At 42.7% G+C, this 20,467-nt stretch overlaps 2 protein-coding genes across 4 annotated transcripts in view; both read left to right on the forward strand.

Moving 5' to 3' along the window:
* The window catches only part of PIWIL2 (piwi like RNA-mediated gene silencing 2), a 186,434-nt gene extending 180,366 nt beyond the window's left edge, over positions 1-6,068 (forward strand). The window contains exon 26 of the mRNA XM_037813455.1: positions 5,937-6,068. The gene's annotated coding sequence lies outside the window, so the exon portion shown is untranslated. The remainder of the gene's footprint in view (positions 1-5,936) is intronic.
* The window catches only part of SLC39A14 (solute carrier family 39 member 14), a 50,547-nt gene extending 30,344 nt beyond the window's left edge, over positions 1-20,203 (forward strand). For 2 of the 3 annotated variants that reach the window (XM_037813460.1, XM_037813462.1), the window contains exons 2-9: positions 5,937-6,215; positions 7,953-8,139; positions 8,969-9,138; positions 13,172-13,294; positions 14,052-14,237; positions 14,365-14,572; positions 15,418-15,602; positions 17,048-20,203. In XM_037813460.1, the coding sequence (XP_037669388.1) occupies positions 5,937-6,215; positions 7,953-8,139; positions 8,969-9,138; positions 13,172-13,294; positions 14,052-14,237; positions 14,365-14,572; positions 15,418-15,602; positions 17,048-17,194 (1,485 nt within the window). In that variant the 3' untranslated portion in view covers positions 17,195-20,203. Of the gene's footprint in view, positions 1-5,936; positions 6,216-7,952; positions 8,140-8,968; positions 9,139-11,011; positions 11,182-13,171; positions 13,295-14,051; positions 14,238-14,364; positions 14,573-15,417; positions 15,603-17,047 lie in introns of all 3 variants that reach the window. The other variant, XM_037813461.1, reaches the window with a different exon arrangement.
* Positions 20,204-20,467: the final 264 nt, after the last annotated feature.

Raw genomic sequence — 20,467 nt, forward strand, 5'->3', positions numbered from 1 at the left:
ATTTTAAAAATAGTAGCCATTCTGGTGGGTGTGAAATGGTTTCTCACTGTGGTTGATTTGCATTTCCCTGATCAGTCTGTAATGACCATCTTTGTCCCTCCTGTTTCTGACTTAGCCTACCCCATCTCTCTTTTGGTTACTACTTGCATGATATATATATTTTTTTCCATTCTTTCACTTTCAGCCTACTTATGTCTTTGAATTTAAGGTGAGTCTCTTGTAAACAGCATGTAGTTGGGTCATGCTTTTTTATCCATTCTGCCTATCTCTGCCTTTTGACTGGAGAGTTTAATCCATTGCATTTAAAGTTACTACTGATAATGCAGGGCTTTCTTCTGCCATTTTGCTAGTTAGTCTCTGGAAGTCTTATATCTTTTTTTGTCACTCAGTTCTTCCATTAATGCCTACTTTTATGTTTTGATTTTTTTTTTGAATTTTTTTGTGTTACACCATGTTGAGTGCCTTCTCTTTTTCTATATGGATATATTTTTCATATATTTTCCTGTGTGTTACCACGGGGTTAAAATTTAACATCCTAAATATATAACAGTCATATCTGATTTGATACCAACTTGACTTGAATAGCATACACATACACTTTTCCTATACCACTCCGTCCCTCCACCTTTTTTTGTACTTTTACCACTTATATCTTTGTACACTGAATGTCCCAAATCATAGATTTATCATTACTTTTTATGCATTTAAATTTTAGCATCTGTAAGAAGTAAGAAGTAGATTTACATACCAAATAATACAATAATACTGGCATTTATAATTACCCAAATGGTTACCTTAACTGAATGTCTTTATTTCTTTATGCCACTTTGATCCACTCTCTGGTGTCCTTTCCTTTCAGTCTGAAGAATTCCCTTTAGCATTGCTTGTAGGGCAGACCCTCAACTTTTGTTTATCTGGGGATGTCTTAATCTTCCCTTCATTTTTGAAAGAAATTCTCACCGGCTATAAAATTCTTGGTTGGCAGTTGTTTTCTTTCAGGGCTTTAAGTATTTGAACCCACTGCCTTCTTGCCTCTGTGGTTTCTGATGAGAAATCCGCACTCCATCTAATTGGGACTCCTTTATACATAACACATTGCTAGTCGCTTGCAGCTTTGAGAATTCTCTCCTTGTCCTTTGCCATTTGACAGCATGATCAATATATGATGGGGTTTAGTTTTCTTAGCGTTCATCTGTGTTGTGCTCTCTGGCCTTCTTGGATGTGCATATTCATGTCTTTTGCTAAGTATTGGAAGTTCTCTGTCATTATTTCTTTGACTATTCCCCTAGGGAGGAATGGTCATTCTTTGGTATAAACAAATCAGCTTTTTCTAAATTTTATATAAAGTGCTTTGTAAATTCAACTTTAGAGGGCCCTCAAATTGATTGCATTACGCCCCCATATAGCCCCTACTTTGAGGGGGCACTGAGGTAACTGACATAGGTGGGTGGGGTGACAGATACACCTCTCTAACCCATTTTCTGTGACTTACCCATTGGCCTTGGAAACAGTTGTGCTCTGGAACCTTCGATCCTATCTTCCGTGTTTTATTCCTCAGCCCGGAGGAATGGGAGTGGTAGGCTACCTGGTCGGCTGGTGGGACTTTCTTATGTTTCTGCCCCCCACACACACAGCACCTCCTCCTTCCCTGCCCAGGGAGGGTTGGATCTGGTGCCTTGGAGACAGAACTAAGGCTCTTAAAATAGTTTACTTCTTTGAACCTAAATGAGTTAAATGAAGGGGTAGAGACTCTCAAGCTTCTTCTTGGCAGGAAAGCACATTTGAGCCTTTGTCTCTTTGTAGCTTGCTTTCTCGCCCTGCGCTGCGTGCTCATCTTAGTACCCCTGGATGATGTCCTCCTTTATTTAAGTCACCTGGGGTGGTTTCCTAGGTCCTCACTGTCCCAGCTGCACCAAGAACCACATTTGCTGCCTTCCTCTCTTCTTTGCTTCCTCCAAAGAATCTTTCACAAAATTTTTTCATGAAGAATAACCTGTAGTTAAGGGAAAAAATCTCCATTGGAGCAGAAAGCTACCCTTCCACGCCTGCCAAAAGGCCAGGTTCACTTGGATTTAAAGTGTCTTTAGTAACTGAGATCTCTGGAACACGGCTTCTTAAGTTGCTCAAGTTGTGTTTAGACTGTCCCCTGACTCTTTGGAGAGTGGGGTGCCTGTCTCAAGTGTGGGACAGGCAGGAAGGTTCCATTTGCTCCATCAACCCACCCTTAGGGGGCTGCCTGGTCTCTTGAGCCTGGATATTGTCTTGTGGGAGTCACTGGAGCTCAGAGCAGCTGGTTCCCTAAAGGATAGGGCAGCAGTGCTGTGAGGGAGAGGGAGAGGGGTTTACCTGGGAGAGGTAAAGTTGACTTGTGAGCTGGTTTTCCAATAGTACAGCCACAAGATGGTGTTTTCTCTCTACCACTTCAGGAATCTGAGCCTCCAGGCAACCAGAGCTTGCCATGCTAGGGCCCAAGGGCCACTGAGTCAGTGAAAAGCAAATCCTTCTTAAATGCTTACTCTGCATGGCAATGCACCCGTCCAGGCAAGGCTGCTGGCACTTGCCTTGGGTGAGTGAAATGTTTTTGTGTTTGATTGTTTTTTTCTGAGTGTTTGAAGTTTCTACAGAGAATTTTGAGAAATATTGCTAAAGTGGGAACAATTGTTTGTTTTACAGAAATGACCTGTAATACAGTCTGACCTCTGAGGCACTCTGCATTCTTGGGGTGCTCCTCCCAGAGGTCTCCAGGGCATCTTAAGCCTGCATTTAAGATGCTAGTTGGGGCTGATAGAAATTAGTAATGATCTGCTCAAAGACATGCAGGATTTTGTGGCTCTCCATGGGCTCCAGGACATGGGTTTTTATATCTTCATGAAGAATTAATGCACAGACATTGGTGTTATTCATACCAGTCTTTGATACATGAAAAATTCAATTTACTTGCTAGCATATTTCCTCGTCTATTGGATGGGGATGAGTATACCAGTGATTGTCAAGTGCTAAGCATAGGTGTACTGAATGCCATCATCATCATCCTCTTTGCCTTTCCTTTCCTAAATCCATGCAGAGTTCCTCCTCCTTATTTTGACAGCACAACCCATGCCATAGATTATCATGCAGTCTGGTGGATAACCTCTTCTTTAGCCTAAGATAAACTCTGCTCACAATAATTTAATTTTTGGTTCTCAGTGAACATTTGGGAATTGTTAGTTTCAAAGCAACACTTTTATAACCATCATTTTTATGGATGCCTAATCCATTCATTCATTTATGAGACTCCAGTGTATTCTGTTGGAGGGTGACAATTTTATGATCACAGAGTCTGTGCATGCCCCATGTTTGGAACTGAAAGGCTAGAATGTCCCCAGTTACACTTGTGATGGGGATCTGTGTGAAGTGTTTGCTACAGGGCTGTAAATATGATAGTTTTAGTTGAGAGCAAAGTTAGTTACCAGGGAATTCCTGATAGTTCCATTAGCAGCTTAATGTTTGGCGGAGAGCAACTCAAAGTGGAGGAATACTGCTAATTATATCTTATAATAGTTAAATTTTATTGAGTGCTTTCCATAGTTCAGACACTCTGAGGGCTTTGACCTAGGTTATGCCATTAAATCCTCACAGTAATCCTCTGAGGTAGAGAGAGGCTAAGTCACTTGCCCAAGGTCCCTTACCTGGCAAACAGCAGTGTGGAGATCCAAGCCAGGTTCGTCTGACACCAAAGGCCAAAGCTGCATCACCATGTGAAGTGATTTTAGAACATCGGCTCTGGTTAAATAACTTACCCAAGGTCACATGGCTGGTAGGTGGCAGGGCCAGGATTCAACCAGCCTGCTCTTAACCACTCTGCTTCTCAGTGCCTTGTCACGAGCAAAGGTCCGATGGTTCGCTGGGAGCAGCCTGCTGTTGAGCCCTGGACAACTTGGGGGGCCGGTGGGGGGGGCGGTGGTGGGACACAGCTGCAGGGATGAGGCTCCTGGGTCTGGATTACAGAGGATCATTTCTCTCCTTATACTTCTATATTTTGCTGATTAAATTATAACTATACTAAGGGAAATGATTAACAAAAGAAAAGTCACCATCAATTCTACTATCTAATTTACCTAAGTTTTTCTGTGTTCTTAACTGGGTTACATAATTGTTTTGCTTTTTACTTAACATTGTATCCATGATCCTCTTTTTTGACAGCTCCGCAGTCTTGCATGAAATTGGCATATTATAATTCACTTGATTGTAACTCGTCTTCCTGTCCATAGCTTTTTCAACCTTAGATTATTTCTTATTAGGGTAAATTCTAGAAATAGGATCACTAATTCAAAGAATTGAAATATTTTTATTATCACATAATTTTTCAAAAGAGTCATACTTATTCAGCCACCAGTCATGTCTTATTCTACTGTTTATTTAACTTCATTAACCTACCCAAAAAACCAGTTTTGCTGTTTTAATAAGTAGCAAAATGGCACCATCCCTGTTTTAAATTTGTATTCTTAATATACTAGAGAGGCTGAGTATTTTTCATATTTGTTTACTAATTTATGCAGTATAGAAACAAACCTTTGTCATGTTTGGTGTATATTATGAGACTGTATTATAAGAATAATGTAGTGAATTCCCATCGACTTGTTACTCAGTTTCAACAATTATCAACTCTTGGCCATTCTTTCTCTAGACCCCCATGCACATACCTCCTTCCTTTATTATTTTGGAGTCCCAAATAAGATACCACTTAATCTAGTATTTACCTCTAAATACTAAATTCTAAAAATTTCAGTATTTACCTCTAAAAGGCAAGGATTTTAAAGAAATATGTAGCCCTAAAGTTGTGTTTTTAATTTTTAAATTTTATCCAGTCAAACCTGTTGAATTTGTTATTTTATTATTTTTTATTCGATCCTTTAAAAACAAAACAAAACAAAACTGGTTTTTCCCCAAAGCTAGGCCAGATGAGTGAATTAAGCCAGATACTAAAAGGACAAAATATTGTATGATTTCACTCATGAAATACCTAGAATAAGCAAATTCATAGAAGTAGAGAGTAGATTAGAGGTTACCAGGGGCCAGGGGGGCAAGGAGGGTGGGAAGTTATTACTTAACTGGAAACAGTTTCTGCTTGAGATGATGGAAAAGTTTTGGTAATGGATGGTGGTGATGGTAGCACAATATCGCAACTGTAATTAGCACCACTGAATTGTACACATGAAAGTGGTTAAAATGGGTAATTTTGTGTTGTATATATGTTACCACAATAAAGTTTGTTGTTTTATAAAACTAGGTAGAGGAATTAACAAAAGGGTGAATACTCGATGTATTTCTGAGTCAGACTTTAATGCTGTGTGGATTCAGAGTCTGAAGGAGAGGAATGAGTCAAAGATCCTGCGTTCGTTTCCTGGCTGCTAAAACAAATAACCATCCAGTGGGTAGGCTTAAACAACAGGAGTTCATTGGCTCACTGTTTTGAGGCTAGGAGAGTCCTAAATCAAAGTTTCGATAAGGTGATGCTTTCTCCCCAAACACTGTGGTGTTCTGGGGCTGGCTGCCGGCAATCCTTGGTCCTTGGCTTTTCTGTCACTTGGCAGTGCACATGGCGGCATCTTCTCCTTTCTGCTCCAGGTTCAGTTGACTTCCAGTTTCTTTTCCTTATGGCTTCCTCTCTCCGTCTCACTTTCACTCTGCTTATGAAGGGCTCCAGTGGTCCAGATTAAAGCCCAACCTGATTCACCTTAAGTAACTTCTTGAAGAGATCTTATTTACAATGACTCCACACCCCCAGAATGTGGACCAAGAACATGTGCAGACTGGGGTACACAATTCAGTCCACCACACACCCCTCTTGTGTTCAAAAGTATGGCTGATGGGCCTTGTCTGGTTGCTGGCAGACAGAGAGGAGAAGAGGGAGGTTTTCTTAAGCCTCACTTTCACTTGGCTTCTTTCTCTTGCAGGCGTCTTTGGTCACCATGAAGCTGCTGCACCCAGCCTTGCATAGCTGCTTCCTCCTGGCCCTGCTCAGCATATGGAGAACTGCTCCCGAGGCTTACGCTCTGACTGTGAAGACGCCAGCCATCACTGCTGCCTCCTTCCTGCAGGATCTCATGCATCGCTACGGTGAGGGCGACAGCCTCACTCTGCAGCAGCTGAAGGCCCTCCTCAACCACTTGGATGTGGGGGTGGGCCGGGAAAACGTCACCCAGCTCAAGCAGGAACAGAGAAACCTCTCGAGGGTAAGGTGCCCATCTCTGCCAACAGCTCTGCTCAGCACACTAGGCGTTCACAATTTAATCAGGCACAGCATAGCTAAGCAACTTGGGGTGAGACTGGGGCAGGCAAATCTTGATAGAGCAGATAGGCCAATTGTTTTTCACCTATTCTCTGAATTAGCAGAGTCTAAGTCTCCTGCAGTGCCTTCTGACCACATTTGCTGGGGCTGTTTTGAAGCCCTTAACAAAGGACAGTAGTGAAGTAGAGGTTCTCAGCTCTAGGCTCTTCCCCAGAACTGTACTTGGATCACATAGAAATGCTGGTAAGCAGTAGCCGCCAGGACAGTTAGCATTTCTAATAGATTTTATAGTTTACTAAGTACTTTAAACACTATCCCAAGTGAGCCCCACAGTATCCTGAGATGCAGGTGGAATTATCTTCCTTTTATAGGAGAGATACCGAGCGTCCCATACTTAGTGAGTTTTCTGTGTTCTTTCTTCCGTATCATCTTGGCTACTCGGCATGTGAAGCTATTTGTGGCAGCCAAGTCAACCAGCAATGTCTTTGTATATCTGTTTTGTTCTCTGTGTTGAATGTTGTGAAAAAGAGGGGAAAAGTGAGTCATATTTAAGGATTGTCCTGTCAAGAGGTGGAGATGAACGACAGAGAACCATTTTAGCTGATATGAAAATAAGGGTTTAAGTTCTGTAATTGTAGGATTCAGAAATGAGAGAAGGAGCTGAGACGAGTGTGAGCTGGACGAATCAAGGAAGGTTCATGGATGGGGAGTCCTGGAGCTGCACCATGAAGGATGATTCGAATTTGGGGAGAGAGTAGGCTGCCGGACCCATGTGGTGTGGCAGATACACATCACTGGGGAGACCGAGCACACCCCAGGAAGGTCACGCAGCCTGACTCGGGCTTCCAGAGGGTCTCAGGGCCTCCCAGGCCAGCAGAGCCCAGCCCTCAGCTGTATACACCCCGAACCTCTTCTTTTATCAGCACACCCAGGCAGGGAGACTGAGATATTGACCCATGAAAATCCAATCTGAGAGAAAGACTGGCACCCAGTGTGAATTAGAAGTACAACTGCAGTGTTTATAGAAACAGTAGTGAGAACCATTCACCCGAGGCCTCCCAGGGAGCCCACTGGGCAGTCCACACTTGCACCATGGTAGATTTTGACTCTGGATTTTTCCTTCCCTAACCTGTCAACACATTCTTTTGGCTGAGGATAATGCTGTAGGGTGATGAGACTGATATTCCCCACATGTTGGTTTGATTGGGTGGTACCACAGTTTCTAGTACTCAATAGCTCTGGGAAAATATCTGGAATCTGCATTTTATTATAATAGCTCCCTGGGCTATTGTGTTGTGTAGCCAGATTTGTTATCTCAGTGAAGCTATATCTTCAGGTATACAAATAGAATCCTGTTTCCAGAAACCACACCATGGTCAAAATGGCTGGAATTTAGTTGATCACAAAACTTCTCAGGCAACCATTTACAGATGAGTGTGCTTAAAGTGTGTAACTTTGGCAGCTAATGGATCTCTGATATGGCATATAGTTTTTCAAGTTCAATAATTACTTTGCTATAATCTCTAGAGATTAGTTTACAGATTTCCTGAAATTTGGAAATGTCTCCCTTCTCCTTTTCCTCTCGGAAGGTTGAGTAGGTCCCTTCTTAGGGGCAAGGTATAACTTTTGGATTCCGGAGGCTCATTGCCCTCTGCCCCTGTCTCCCCCCACATTGTTTCAGTGCTTTAGTTCTGGAGAACTCTTTGCTGCCCACAAGTTCAGCAACAAGTCACAGATTGGGAAGAGTGAGTTCCAGGAGTTCTGCCCCACCATTCTCCAGCAGCTGGATGCCCAGGCCTGCACCGCTGAGAACAAGGAAAATGAAGAGAATGAGCGGACAGAAGAGGGAAAGCCCAGTGCACTGGAAGGTAAGCTAGGATGGGAGAAAGCCAGGGGTATTTGGATTTTCATGGGTCCATCTCTCGAGTCACCCCTCAGGGTATGCTGATAAAAGAGTTTCTGGGCCTAGAGTTTCTGGGCCTGATAATGTTCTCGCTGACTGTTTAACCAGGGACTCATTATCAGCGTTGGGAGGGGCAGAATTAGTAATGACCGTACTCACATTGTTTTGTACTCACAGACCTGGTCTAGCACATAATTAGTGTCTTGGACAGTGTGACTGGTGAATGTTCAGAGTTTGGACTTTTTGAGCAGCCTTGCAGATGCTGTTTTGGGCATTTGTCCTTTTGGTTTTCATTAAACCACAAGGGGACCTCAATGCCTGGGTTTTTTTTAGTTCAACATTGAAGACCTTACAGAGGTCTTACCCTTGGCCCACTTATTCCTTAACCCCTCTCCTTTCCGGTGCCTCTGCTCTAGTCCCACTGGGCCAACCATGGTTTGCAGATGTGCACCGTTCCTTTCAGTCCCTAATGGCCCTTCTGAAATCCAGTAGCGCTGCTGTGTGCGGCTGACGTTTAGTGCCCAGCACATGCTGCCATTGTTTTTCTGCTACTGTTGAGCTCACGTGGTATTTAACCTCTCATGTTGTGCTCATCTGTCTCTCCATCTGAAAGGTAAGTCCTTTGGGATAGCACCTTTATACGTTTGCCTCAGCATTCTGCACAACACTAAAATGTTGGCCGACCTCGGCCGTCTGCCCTCCTCAGGCCTGAATTTGGAACGGCTCACCCCAGGCAGCGGTGCTGCTCCTGCCCTCAGTAATAGAGGCCCTCATCTGTTCTTGTTCCTCCACAGTGTGGGGCTTTGGTGTCCTCAGTGTTTCACTGATTAACCTGGCCTCTGTCCTGGGAGTTCTCGTCCTGCCCTGCACGGAGAAAGCGTTTTTCAGCCGTGTGCTCACTTACTTCATCGCCCTGTCCATTGGAACGCTGCTCTCTAACGCACTCTTCCAGCTGATCCCAGAGGTGCGGTAGAACAGACACACACACCTCTCTCCTGCGTGCCCCTTGGTCATCGATAGCCGAGCCTCTTCTGGCTGACGTGTCCCCCCTCACCCTGGGACCTCGGGCACCAATTGCCACCTGAAAAATTAATTTAGCCCTTGGATCAGGGACACAGATGACTTCAAACTTTGGATTCTCAAGGGCCTTCTCTCACTCCTCGGGGCACCCAGGATTGCCTCTGGCCTCTTCAGGTGATGTCAGATGCAAGGCTCTAGCATTTGTCCTCCCTATGGAGACTTGCTCAGCCTCCCTCCCTTCCTGAGTGACTTTCCTAAGCCCCATTTGTAGGGTTGTAAGGAAAGCCCTTGATAAAGTATACGCTCTCTGAAATTCCAGCAGTGGTCAAGTTTGGCCACCAAGAAATTACCCATCTGGAATAAGATGGAAGGAAAGAGCTGTACCAACTGATACATAGAATTGGCCTTAAAAAGTAAGTGAGCCTGTTTAGAAAGCAGTCCTTAATTTGTAGCATAGAGGTAAACAGAAAGAGGACAAAATAATGAAAAGGGGCACTGAAACCCTTTATACCTTGCATCTTGACTTTTTCCTGACAGGTTTGACTTCCTGGTACCCTTACTTGACTGTTTTGAAATGTTTGTTAATTTTATTTTTTAATTGTTGTCACTGAGGAGCTATAAAAATAAAATCCAAGTTGACGGTCTGCCCCCTTTTCAGTTCAGGCCAGGGACACTGGTCCAGGAGCGGTGACGTGCAGCCACATCTTTGGTTGCCTTTGGGAATGGTGGGAGCTGTAATTCGTAAAGAGCTGGTGTCAGTGGATTCCCATGCCTTTCCTGTTCTTCCTTCATAATGAAAGAAGGAATCTGATTCAAGGTTAACTACCTTGACCCTCTCAAAATTTCCACATGAGTCTAATAAACTCTTCTAAGGGGGAGCCTCATCTTGGGCTATTTTTTTAGCTCCAGAAATTTAATTTACTGATTTTTTTTTTAAAGATTTGAAGTGAAATGCCCTGCTGCCTATTTGAATGAAAATAAAATAATTGTGCATACTCTACACCTGCAGCTTGCAGGGAAATGGCTCTCCTCGGCACAGATCTGTCCTGCCCCGTCCCGGGCCTGGATGCACAGCCTGGAGTGTGTGACACTGGGAAATGCCAGAGGAAATATTCTTTGCGACCGGGTGACCCTGGAACTCTGTTCTCTATACTTGAGTCCCTCCCAAAGCAAATGGAAACAAACAAAAACCTGAGAAGCTAAGAGACTGAATTGTGTGGGAATCCGGTCCTAGTTGTTCTCCATCCTTTCTGCCCTGCACACCCAACTTTGTCATATTTTGCATAAACCAAACCAAATCCAAGTAGTGTCACATGTGCATACACCGTACAGATGTGATGTACAAAGCAAACTGGCCAAGCAATCAGTCTCTTCCCATTTGTTCTTGTTTCCTTTTGAAGAGAGCTGAGTCCAAAGTCTCCAGTGGGCAGCGTCTGTGCCGGAGGTGTGCCGAGGCAGCAACCCGCCCTGTCAGTCGCTGCCCAGCTGGCGGGTGTGACTGGAGCCCCCAAAGACTGCAGGGGCAGGAGTCACAAGGTTCCAGGGGCACCCTGCATTCCTCCTTATTTCTTCTGAATTGATTGAGGAAAATTTTATCAGACTTGAATCACTAACAAATTTTCTGTTTCTCTCTCTCCCTCCCTACTTGTCTCTCTGATTGTTCTTTTTTTGTTTCCTTTGTTAATATCCACCCAAACTTTCCTTGTTGCCTCTCCGTCCTCTCCACCGTCCCTCCCCTAAAAATGGTGGTTGCTGTGCAATGGGGCATTGGCCCTTCTCTCTGTCCTGGGTGGGGCTGGCCCTCCCACAACCTGCAGTGTGGGGATATGGTCTCCTCTGTGTGACCGTCATCTCCCTCTGCTCCCTCATGGGGGCCTGCGTGGTGCCCTTCATGAAGAAGACTTTTTACAAGAGGCTGCTGCTCTACTTCATAGCTCTGGCGATTGGAACCCTCTTCTCCAACGCCCTCTTCCAGCTCATCCCCGAGGTATGGCAAGCCAGGGCTTTCTCACAGGAGCACAGCCCATCTGGGGGTACCTGGGGCAGAGTGGGAGGACCCTCCATTTAGATGGAGGGCATGGAGAGGAGAGTTCAGGGTCCTTTCCTTTTGGAAAATGAAGCTAGGACAGGCATGAGCTAGGAAAGGCCAGAAGAGCATAGGTTGTAGAGCATGGACTCTAGATACCGGACAGCCGGGGTTCAAATCCTGCCTCCACCATGTCCAAGTTCTGTGACCTCGGGTAAGGCACTTAGCCTTCAGGCTTCTCTTTCTTCATATGTATTACAGAGAAAATAATAGGATGCACCTCATGGTGATATTGTGAGGGTTAAATGAGTTAATATTTGTAAAACATTTAGCTCCTGGTGCCTAGTATGTGCTGTGGAGTAGAACAGTCCAGCATAGCTGGATCATTTTATAGTTTCCACTTGGGCTTTTGGCTCAGAGAAATGTAAAGCACACTAGCAGAATTCACAGGACGTGATATAAAAGTCTGGTTGCCTCAGTAGGGAGTGTTGGGGCAAAGGTAATCCAAATAAAACACAATCTGATTTCACATGCTTTGACAGTACCTTCGGCCTTTGGCAGAGGTTAATGAGAAAATCCTCCGCAAAAGAGGAGGGAGCTTAGTATTTGTAAAGTTTGGCAGTCAGCCTTTGAGGTGTCTCGTGTGATTTGGTGTAAGCTCTTCAGTAGATCTGCTAATTGCAATAAGCCTGAGACGTTTCATTATAGGTGGTCTGACAGGCCTGGACATAGCTGTAATTGAAGCAAAAAGAAGAGGCCAAATGCTTCTTTTAATACTTCATGTTTTTCCAAAATGCTTTTGTAGATTTTCTTAGTCAATCCTTATCTTACCTCTGTGACATATATAGAGCAAGTAATATTTTACCCGCTTAGCCAATGATTCCTTCTCACTGAGCATAGAATCCACGTTTATCATTCCTTAAGCCATGCTCTTGTACTCTGCCGTCCTTTATGGCCTTTTGTAGAGAGATGTTAGTTTCCAGTTTTTACTTCACTTGTTTCTCTAAGATGATTTGACTCTCTTGGAGAGTTGACCCGTATGTTTTGTTTCTACTCCAGAATTTTATATCTTTTAGAAAACTACACTGGGGTGGTAATCACATTTTGTCCCTTTAAAATAGAAAGGAAGACACTTACCTCCTAAGCAGCCTAGAGTTCCTCTGCTTATGATTACTTTTATCCTTGACCTATTCAGGAGAAGGCTGGAGTTTCCTGAGAGGCTGGAGGTCCAGGTCACATAACACTTACCTGAGATCCCTCCACAAGCCAGAAGCTTAACTTAGAATAGAATTTGCCTGATTTCTACGCAGTCCTCTTCCCACTGGACTCTCTTTTTTCCCTTATTAAGTGAAGTTTTTGGAAAGAATTCAAAGCCAAAAACACACAAAAAATTGACAGATGCAGTCATACACAAAGCTTTCTGGACTTGGTGATCAGTGGGAAGATGTCTGTGTTCAGGAAAATGCTGCAATTCTTACTCTTGAATTGGGGGGGTGAATTTCCCATGTTAGAAAGTATGACTATAACATCTCCCTTTGTGCTTACAAGCAGATCATCCAGGTACACTAGATAAAATAAACAGACGCATCTTCTCCTTAAATATGGAATTTATTGACAAAGTATGCCCCGTAGTAAAGCACCAAGAGAAATTATGACAGAGTCCTTACTAGAAGTAGAAAATAATATCCATGGCTCTTCTTCCTGAGATTAAAATTCTAAAGATGAGCTGTCTTTTGCATCAGAAAATAAGGTAGAGAGACTCTAACAGATCTGATGACGTCACATTAGGACAACATCCGGGATTAGATTTTGCTGAAAAGAGAATGTAGTTGAAGAGTTATTCCAGTAGGTCTCTCTCCTTTCCTAGAGTCAAGGGAGTGGTTAAAAGATGAGAGGGAACCAGAGAACATTTTTATTTTCTTAAACTCATTTTGTTTTCCTGGGTCCACAGGCTTTTGGTTTCAACCCTCAGGAAGATGATTATGTGTCAAAGTCTGCAGTGGTGTTTGGGGGATTTTATCTTTTCTTTTTCACAGAGAAGATCTTGAAGATGCTTCTTAAACAGAAAAACGAGGTGAGGCCTAATTGTCGGTAGAGGAAATTCTAGGGAAAGCACCCATTTCAAAGTGCTTATGTGTTTTGATAGTGGTGTTATCTCAGCACTTCTACAGTGAACTTATGTGGTATCCTCCTACCATGGATTGAAAACCACAGATATCACGAGTATATAATCCCATTTCACCTCACAAGGATAGTAGCAGGGGGTGAGGCCAGACAAGAGACTAGATGTGGCCAGTGTGCCTTTTACTAAACAATAGTTTATCCCCTTTGTTTTGTTCTCAATTTCTTTCCTTAGTATAATACTTATTTAGTGTATGAGGGGAAGGGCTTGATAAGTGCATTCATCATGTATGAATTATGACCACAAAGAAAAAGGACTGGTTATTTTAAGTATTCTCCCCAAAATATATCTTTAATGCCTGGTATGTAGTTGAAGTTATGCAGTAAACATTTGGCGAACTGAATAAAATTAGCCATTGCAAAAGAGGCGCTCTAAAATAATTTGAGCAGTGGCAGTCTCGCTGGGGTTAAGGTGTACCTTTTTTAAGGTGACTCCTTTGATATGTGTTCATTTGACACCAAGTCCTTACATTCATACTATTACAGCTTTATAATACAGCTTTTCTGATGTTGTGTGCTATCTGATTGTGTCTTCCTTGGTGGTAGGAATGAGATCCTCCCAGTGCTTAGAGCACTTAACTCAGAATAGGTGCTCAGTAAGGTTTATGGTTAATGCATGTGTAATGCAATGTCCCCCATTGTCCCGCCAGCATCATCATGGACATAACCATTTTGCCTGTGATGAACCTTCCAAGAAGGACCAGGAGGAGGGTGTGACGGAGAAGCTGCAGAATGGGGATCTGGACCACATGATTCCCCAACACCGAAACAGTGAGCTGGATGGCAAAGCCTCCATGATTGATGAAAAGGTCATTGTGGGCTCGCTCTCTGTCCAGGTCAGTGCACTAGCAGCTGCTTGGTGGGAGCCTTTAAGTGTGATGGCCTTGATGACCCAGGCCTGTCTTGAAAGTACAGGTCCACCCTTTGACCTTCTTGGGGCCATGGGGATGGGCTTTCTTGTAGGACCTTCAGGCTTCCCAAAGTGCATGTACCTGGCTCAAAGGTGTCCGCTACTCTGATATCGGCACTCTGGCCTGGATGATCACCCTGAGTGATGGCCTCCACAATTTCATCGATGGCCTGGCCATTGGTGCCTCCTTCACCGTGTCTGTTTTCCAAGGCATCAGCACTTCAGTGGCCATCCTCTGTGAGGAGTTTCCGCACGAGCTGGGTAAGTGTGCAGCCTCTTCCACCTGTGCTGCCTTGGTGTCGGGCATCGGTACCCTTCCCGTGGCTTATTCCTTATTCCTCCCCTCCTTTACAGTGCCCATTGAAGGTGATTAACATGTTCCCTTAATAGTTGAGTAGATGTTAATTTTAAATGCTGGAGGTCTTTACAGGAGTGTTTATTTCCCTTTGGCTTCATTTCCTGTGGCTCAGTTTCCTCACCTGTTAAATAGGGTTCATAATATAGTGCCTAACTCACAGAATTATTGTGAGGATTCTAGAAATGAGCTAATAGCAAAAGGACTATGTGCCGCACACTACCTTTAGAAGTCCAGAGGGTGGATGAAGTGGGGGGCCAGGGGTTAGGAGGGTATGGTACTTACTTTTATCAGAGGTAGAGTGTGAATAGTATAGACTTTGGAGACTCAGAGACTCCAGGTCGAATCATGACTTTTCCATTTATTGGTTTGTGACTTTGGGCAAATTATTTAACCTTTCTCAGTCTCAATTTTTTTTTTTTTAACCCCCAAATCCCGTTTGTTGTCATTGTGAGGAAGACAGCACCTCCTATTTCCCTGTCAATTAAAAAAGAAATGAGACCATCGCTCATTGGTTATCTATTTTTAAAATCTTATGAATTTTCAGCTTCTAGGCTGGAAGTATATGGCCAGTTTCCCAAATGGAAGAGACTCCTGAACACGAAGATGTTCTCAAATCCAAGGCTGCCTTGATATTTACTCAGACCTTATTCATAGTTTAAGCAGTCTGCCCTCATCAATGTCCTTTGATACCAAGACTCTGTATGGCTCTTCTTTCAACATCCTTCCCCTTCCATTTCTCCCGCTGCAGGAGACTTTGTCATACTGCTCAATGCTGGGATGAGTCTCCAGCAGGCTCTCTTCTTCAACTTCCTTTCCGCCTGCTGCTGTTACGTGGGTCTGGGCTTTGGGATCCTGGCGGGCAACCACTTCTCTGCCACTTGGATCTTCGCACTGGCTGGAGGAATGTTCTTGTATATTTCTCTGGCTGATATGGTGAGTCTTCTGTAGTTCATGCCGTGTAGGCAAAACTAGACCAGATTATTCAGTTCGTTGGATGGGAGCACAGCTCAGGGGACAGGAGGGCTTTTGTTGTTCTCTGTTTTTAATAGCTTTATTGAGATAATCACATACCAAATAATTCATCTATTTCAGGCGTACAGTTCAGTGGTTGTTAGGAGGATATTAGATTTTAAAGGAGGAAAAGTTTATGTTCCTATTAGCATATGTCATCAAAGAAGATGATGAAACTCCAGGGTCCCCTAAAATTAAATATTATATTTAGAATAGGTATAGATAGATAAAGAAAGAAGAAAGGTGGGCAGGAGGGAAGAAAGGAAAGAAAATTACCCACAATTGTTCTACCCTAAAACAACAATAACAATTAGCACATTGGTTTATTTCCTTTTTGTTTCAATGCGTTGTGTCTGTTTTAAATCACTGTAATCATAGTGAGCATACAATATTATGTCCTGATTTCTTCTCTATTAATCTATCATAGACATTTTTCCATGTTGCATACTCTTTGAAATAGTTTTTGCAATTGTAGTAGTATTTGGTGACAGGACAAACCTTAATTCTAGAACCAGAATTGCTGTCAGAAAGGAGGCATGGCTTTAGGCTTTTAATATATATATTGCCAATTTGCTTTCTAATAGGGCTTAGCCTTTTTCCTTGTCAGCAGTGTATGAAAGTATTCTTTTTACTGTATGTGCTAATATCTGGTATAACCATTTATGAAATATTAAATTTGCTACCTTATCTGTTGTATTTTTTGTATATAACTGATGAGAGATTGATTTCCTGTCGTTATTTCTTGGCATGACACGTTTCTTGGCATGCTTGCAAGATTTTTTTTTTTTCCCCATATCCTTTGAAAATAATATTTTTGATGAGATGAAGAGAGTACAGACAACTGCAGTCCAGCCTCACCCCTTGGAGACATTTTAGACCCCTCTGCCCTTCTTTGTGGGGCGCCCTGCCCTCTGTGTGGTTCGGATATTGTTTGCATTATTTAAATTGGAAGATCTTACAGTTATCACCAGCCTCACTGGCCCAGCTCACCGCTCCCAGCATCAGAAGGCCCTGGATTCCCTCTCCCCTTATATAGTTGCTCAGTTTCCCAAAGCAGGTGATAACATTTTGGTAGCAGAGATCTTTTTGAGTTTTTCCACAATAAAAAATTTTATTTTTATCAAAGCACATTTATTTTTAGCCAGCAACTTCATGAATATATAGTACTTAGTTTTACTTAGAGAGTTGTAAAGTAGTGGTTACCAACTTGAAGAAGAAGGCTGTTACGTTCAAGTTCTAGCCAGTACTGCTGTTGATTTTCTTTGTAAACAAATTATATATATATATGATCTCAGTCACTGATTTTGTCCTGGACTTCCAAGGATAAGAACTGAATTGTGATGCTCTTCTTTTTCCTTCGGTCTCAGTTCCCTGAGATGAATGAGGTCTGCCAAGAAGATGAAAGGAAGGGCAGCATCCTGATGCCCTTTATCATCCAGAACCTGGGCCTCTTGACTGGCTTCACCATCATGCTGCTCCTCACCAAGTACTCAGGACAGATCCAGATCGGGTAGGGCCCAGCCAGAAGCCAGTGGGATTGGAACAGGGCCGTTCCCGGGACTCGGCAGCCATGCAGCACCGTGGAAGAGGCAGTTATATTAAAAACTGTGACACGGACTGTATTCCTGCATTCAAATGTCAGCTCTTTTTAAAATACTCTATCCTAGGAATAAGCCACCCTGGGAACCAGCCTCTAGGGTAGTGCCTCTCACCTATTCCTCTCCCACTTTTCTCAGAGTGACTCGGGAACCTGATTGCGGCTTAGAAGACAAGCCTAAGTTTTTCCTCTGGTTACCCTGGCCTCTTTCTCTTTGAACCAGCACTGAGAGATTTTCAATCCTTTACCCTATAATGCGAAAATATAGCCAGTGTTCATAACTTGATTTGAAATATTAGGAGATGAATCCATAGTTTGGGGCCCATAAACTTAAACATCCATCCTAGACCTCAAGTCGGCACATTTTGAAATGGGGTGTCTATTTCTACACAAGAGGTACAGGAGAACAGGATGCCTTCCCATTTTTTCAAAGTCTGTTCAATTGTGTATTATTCCTCAAGGAGAACTGAAACTAGGAACATGTGAGTAGAGTAAGAGGCGATGTGAGGATAATCCTGAATGAGAAGGGAAGTAGACCTGGATGGATGACATGTGTTCCCTAGTGGTGGTGATTTTTCCCAATGAGATGCTGGATGTTGGCTTTGTGGCAGCACCCCTGAGGTCCATGGCTGGCCAGGTGAGCTAACAGGTTGCCTGGGTTGCCTCTTCTTTCAGGCTGACACAGAATGGAGGGAGATCTGCAAGAAATCAGTTGGTTTTGTGGTGATTTCCTCCTTCCTTCTCCCACTCCCATCTTCTGGGAGAATTTTTAGCTGCCTCCCTAGAGTTACATTCTGAGCACATTTAAGATGTTTGAATTACAGGGGAGACTGCACAAACTTCCCTCCTTGGTCAAGACTTCTCCAAAGTGACAAGTTGATTTTGAGAACTGGAGTGCGGTTTATGCTCTACTTAGATAAGGCTAATTAGAAGTGGAATCAGTGCAGGCAAGATTTAGAATTCGCTAATGACATGAAAGTGAAGTACTAGTGAACTCTGAATGTTAAGTTCACAAACTTTGATTGGGACACTGCAGGTGATTGCAGGACAGAGGACTTAACTAGGTTGTGAATGAGTTTTAAACTGCACTAACTGCTTCCTGCCTCACCCTCAGACAAAAAGGTTGAATTCTGTTTTGAATTGAATATTAATTGCTTTAAGTCTCTTCAGAGAATGGATGGTTATGCTTGTCTGTGAAACTGTAGACCAGCCTCAGGCCCTGTGATGCTATCTCCTCAGAACTCTGGCTTCAGGGTGGAGCTAATCTCCAGGTTCACTAGGTGAATTGATTTACTATTATCATATTGATAATGTGAGGTTCTTTAGCCACTTTGGGGAGCTAGTATCTCCAGAAGCCTTTCTCCTTGGTGCCCACAGCTGCAGCCCAGGCCTGTGTTAGCAAACTGATTTTTGTGTGTGACTGACAAATTACTGGTCCATTGCCAGCACCTGTGAGTTTTTCTGTACTTAGAAAATCCTTCCACTGTACAGTAATTAAAAGCCACATCTATTTTGTTTATTCTTCTTGGGGAACTTTCCTCAAACCAGGAATATCCTTTGAAAAGGACATGAGAGGGAAAATTGCCAATGACACTTTAAGGTTTCCTCCTTGTCTTGCCTGTTGACTTTGATAGATTTGAGAATGGGCTGAAGAAGAAGGAAAACTTTAGTTATGAAGATTCTGGATTAAATAGCAGGACTGACTCCTGATAGGATTATGGTCCAGTTTTACCAAAGAACCAATTCCTTTGAATGCTGGAGTCTAACTTTTTATATTATCATTGTTATTGTCACTGTTTAAAACAGTTCTTTGTCTTTCTGTTTTATTTTTCTCGCAGTGCTTTCAGGAGCTAGGCGAAAATTAACACTCAACATCTAAGACTGGAAGATTTTACTTTATGTAACTCACATTGCTATTTTAAACTTCTATTTTAGCATTCCCTGTAGATCCTGTCATTCCTTAAAAATGCCATTTGTCTTGGAGTAGAAAACTAAGAGTTGGTGGGTTTCTGGTTTAGGAGAGGAGTTCAAAAATAGAATCGTTTTTAACAAACTGAAAAATAAAATATGGAAATAGTAGAGTGCTTTCCCTTTTCTTGCATACTTTTAAAAGCTTTCCTTTCATAGACAGCTGCCTCAAAGGGAAATCCTCTTTAACCTGTAATTGGTGCAGAAGCCCTGTTGCCTGTCATAGTCAGAGCTTAGTATCAGGGGCGGGGACACTCAAATAGTCCAACTGATTGTAAGTTGCCATTGGCAACAGATTTGCCTCATGGGTTAAAAATGTGGCAATTTCTTTTTGAATTTTAAGTGTCAAATTTGCTGTTTTAAGCATTTGTACATATTAGAAATCTAAGGAGTAATGAGTTATTTTGAGGACTTGTTTCACCCCTGGCATGAGCATCTTCAACCTCTTTTCTCTGGATGGACCAGCTCCTATTAACTTTATAAGGAAAAGTATATGTCACATGCAGGAATGATAACTCAAGGACAAGGGTTCTGCTGCTTCTCACCCTTGCTCCTAGAATGCAGGTTGTCTTCTGTCCTTGTCCCCAAAGGTATTTTGTGTCTAGTGTCAATTTGGGACTACCGCATTGGTCCTTCACCCTGGGTTTAAAAAAAAAGGCTTATCTGTTTGGGTGTCCTAAGGTATATTTTTAATAAGTCCTCTTCCAAAGAGTTAGTAATAATGCTGGATATCTGCTTAAAAAAAAAGAAAGAAAGAAAGAAAGAAAGGGTTGTTTGGTTTTTGCAAAAGAGAGAGGTTGGGTTTTCACTGTTCAGTTTCCCTTTATAGTTCTACAATTCCATCACAGTATTTTTTTTAAACTCAGGTGTTATGAGAAGAAATTAGAAAATAACTTATGTGATGTGGACTATAAATGTTTTATTTGTAAGATTCTATCAATAAAGCTATATTCTGTAATTGTTGAGAATCCCGTGTGATCTTTTGCAGTAGCAAATCTGCCCTCGTTAGCCTGCAGGTGTAATGAAGACTGTTGAACACAAGGTGGCAGTGGTGACTCACTGACCTACAAAGGTTTGTTTTACCATTCCAGCATATATCCGAGTACAGAGTTTTGGATATCATATCAACTCACTTTAAAATGATTAAGTTATCTTTTTAGAGCCTGTGAATTCACTGATGTTGCATGATAAAAGAATTATGGTGTTTCCTAAGAAGAGCTGT

This window comes from Choloepus didactylus, chromosome 20, assembly GCF_015220235.1.
Source record: "Choloepus didactylus isolate mChoDid1 chromosome 20, mChoDid1.pri, whole genome shotgun sequence".
Taxonomy (NCBI): domain Eukaryota; kingdom Metazoa; phylum Chordata; class Mammalia; order Pilosa; family Megalonychidae; genus Choloepus; species Choloepus didactylus.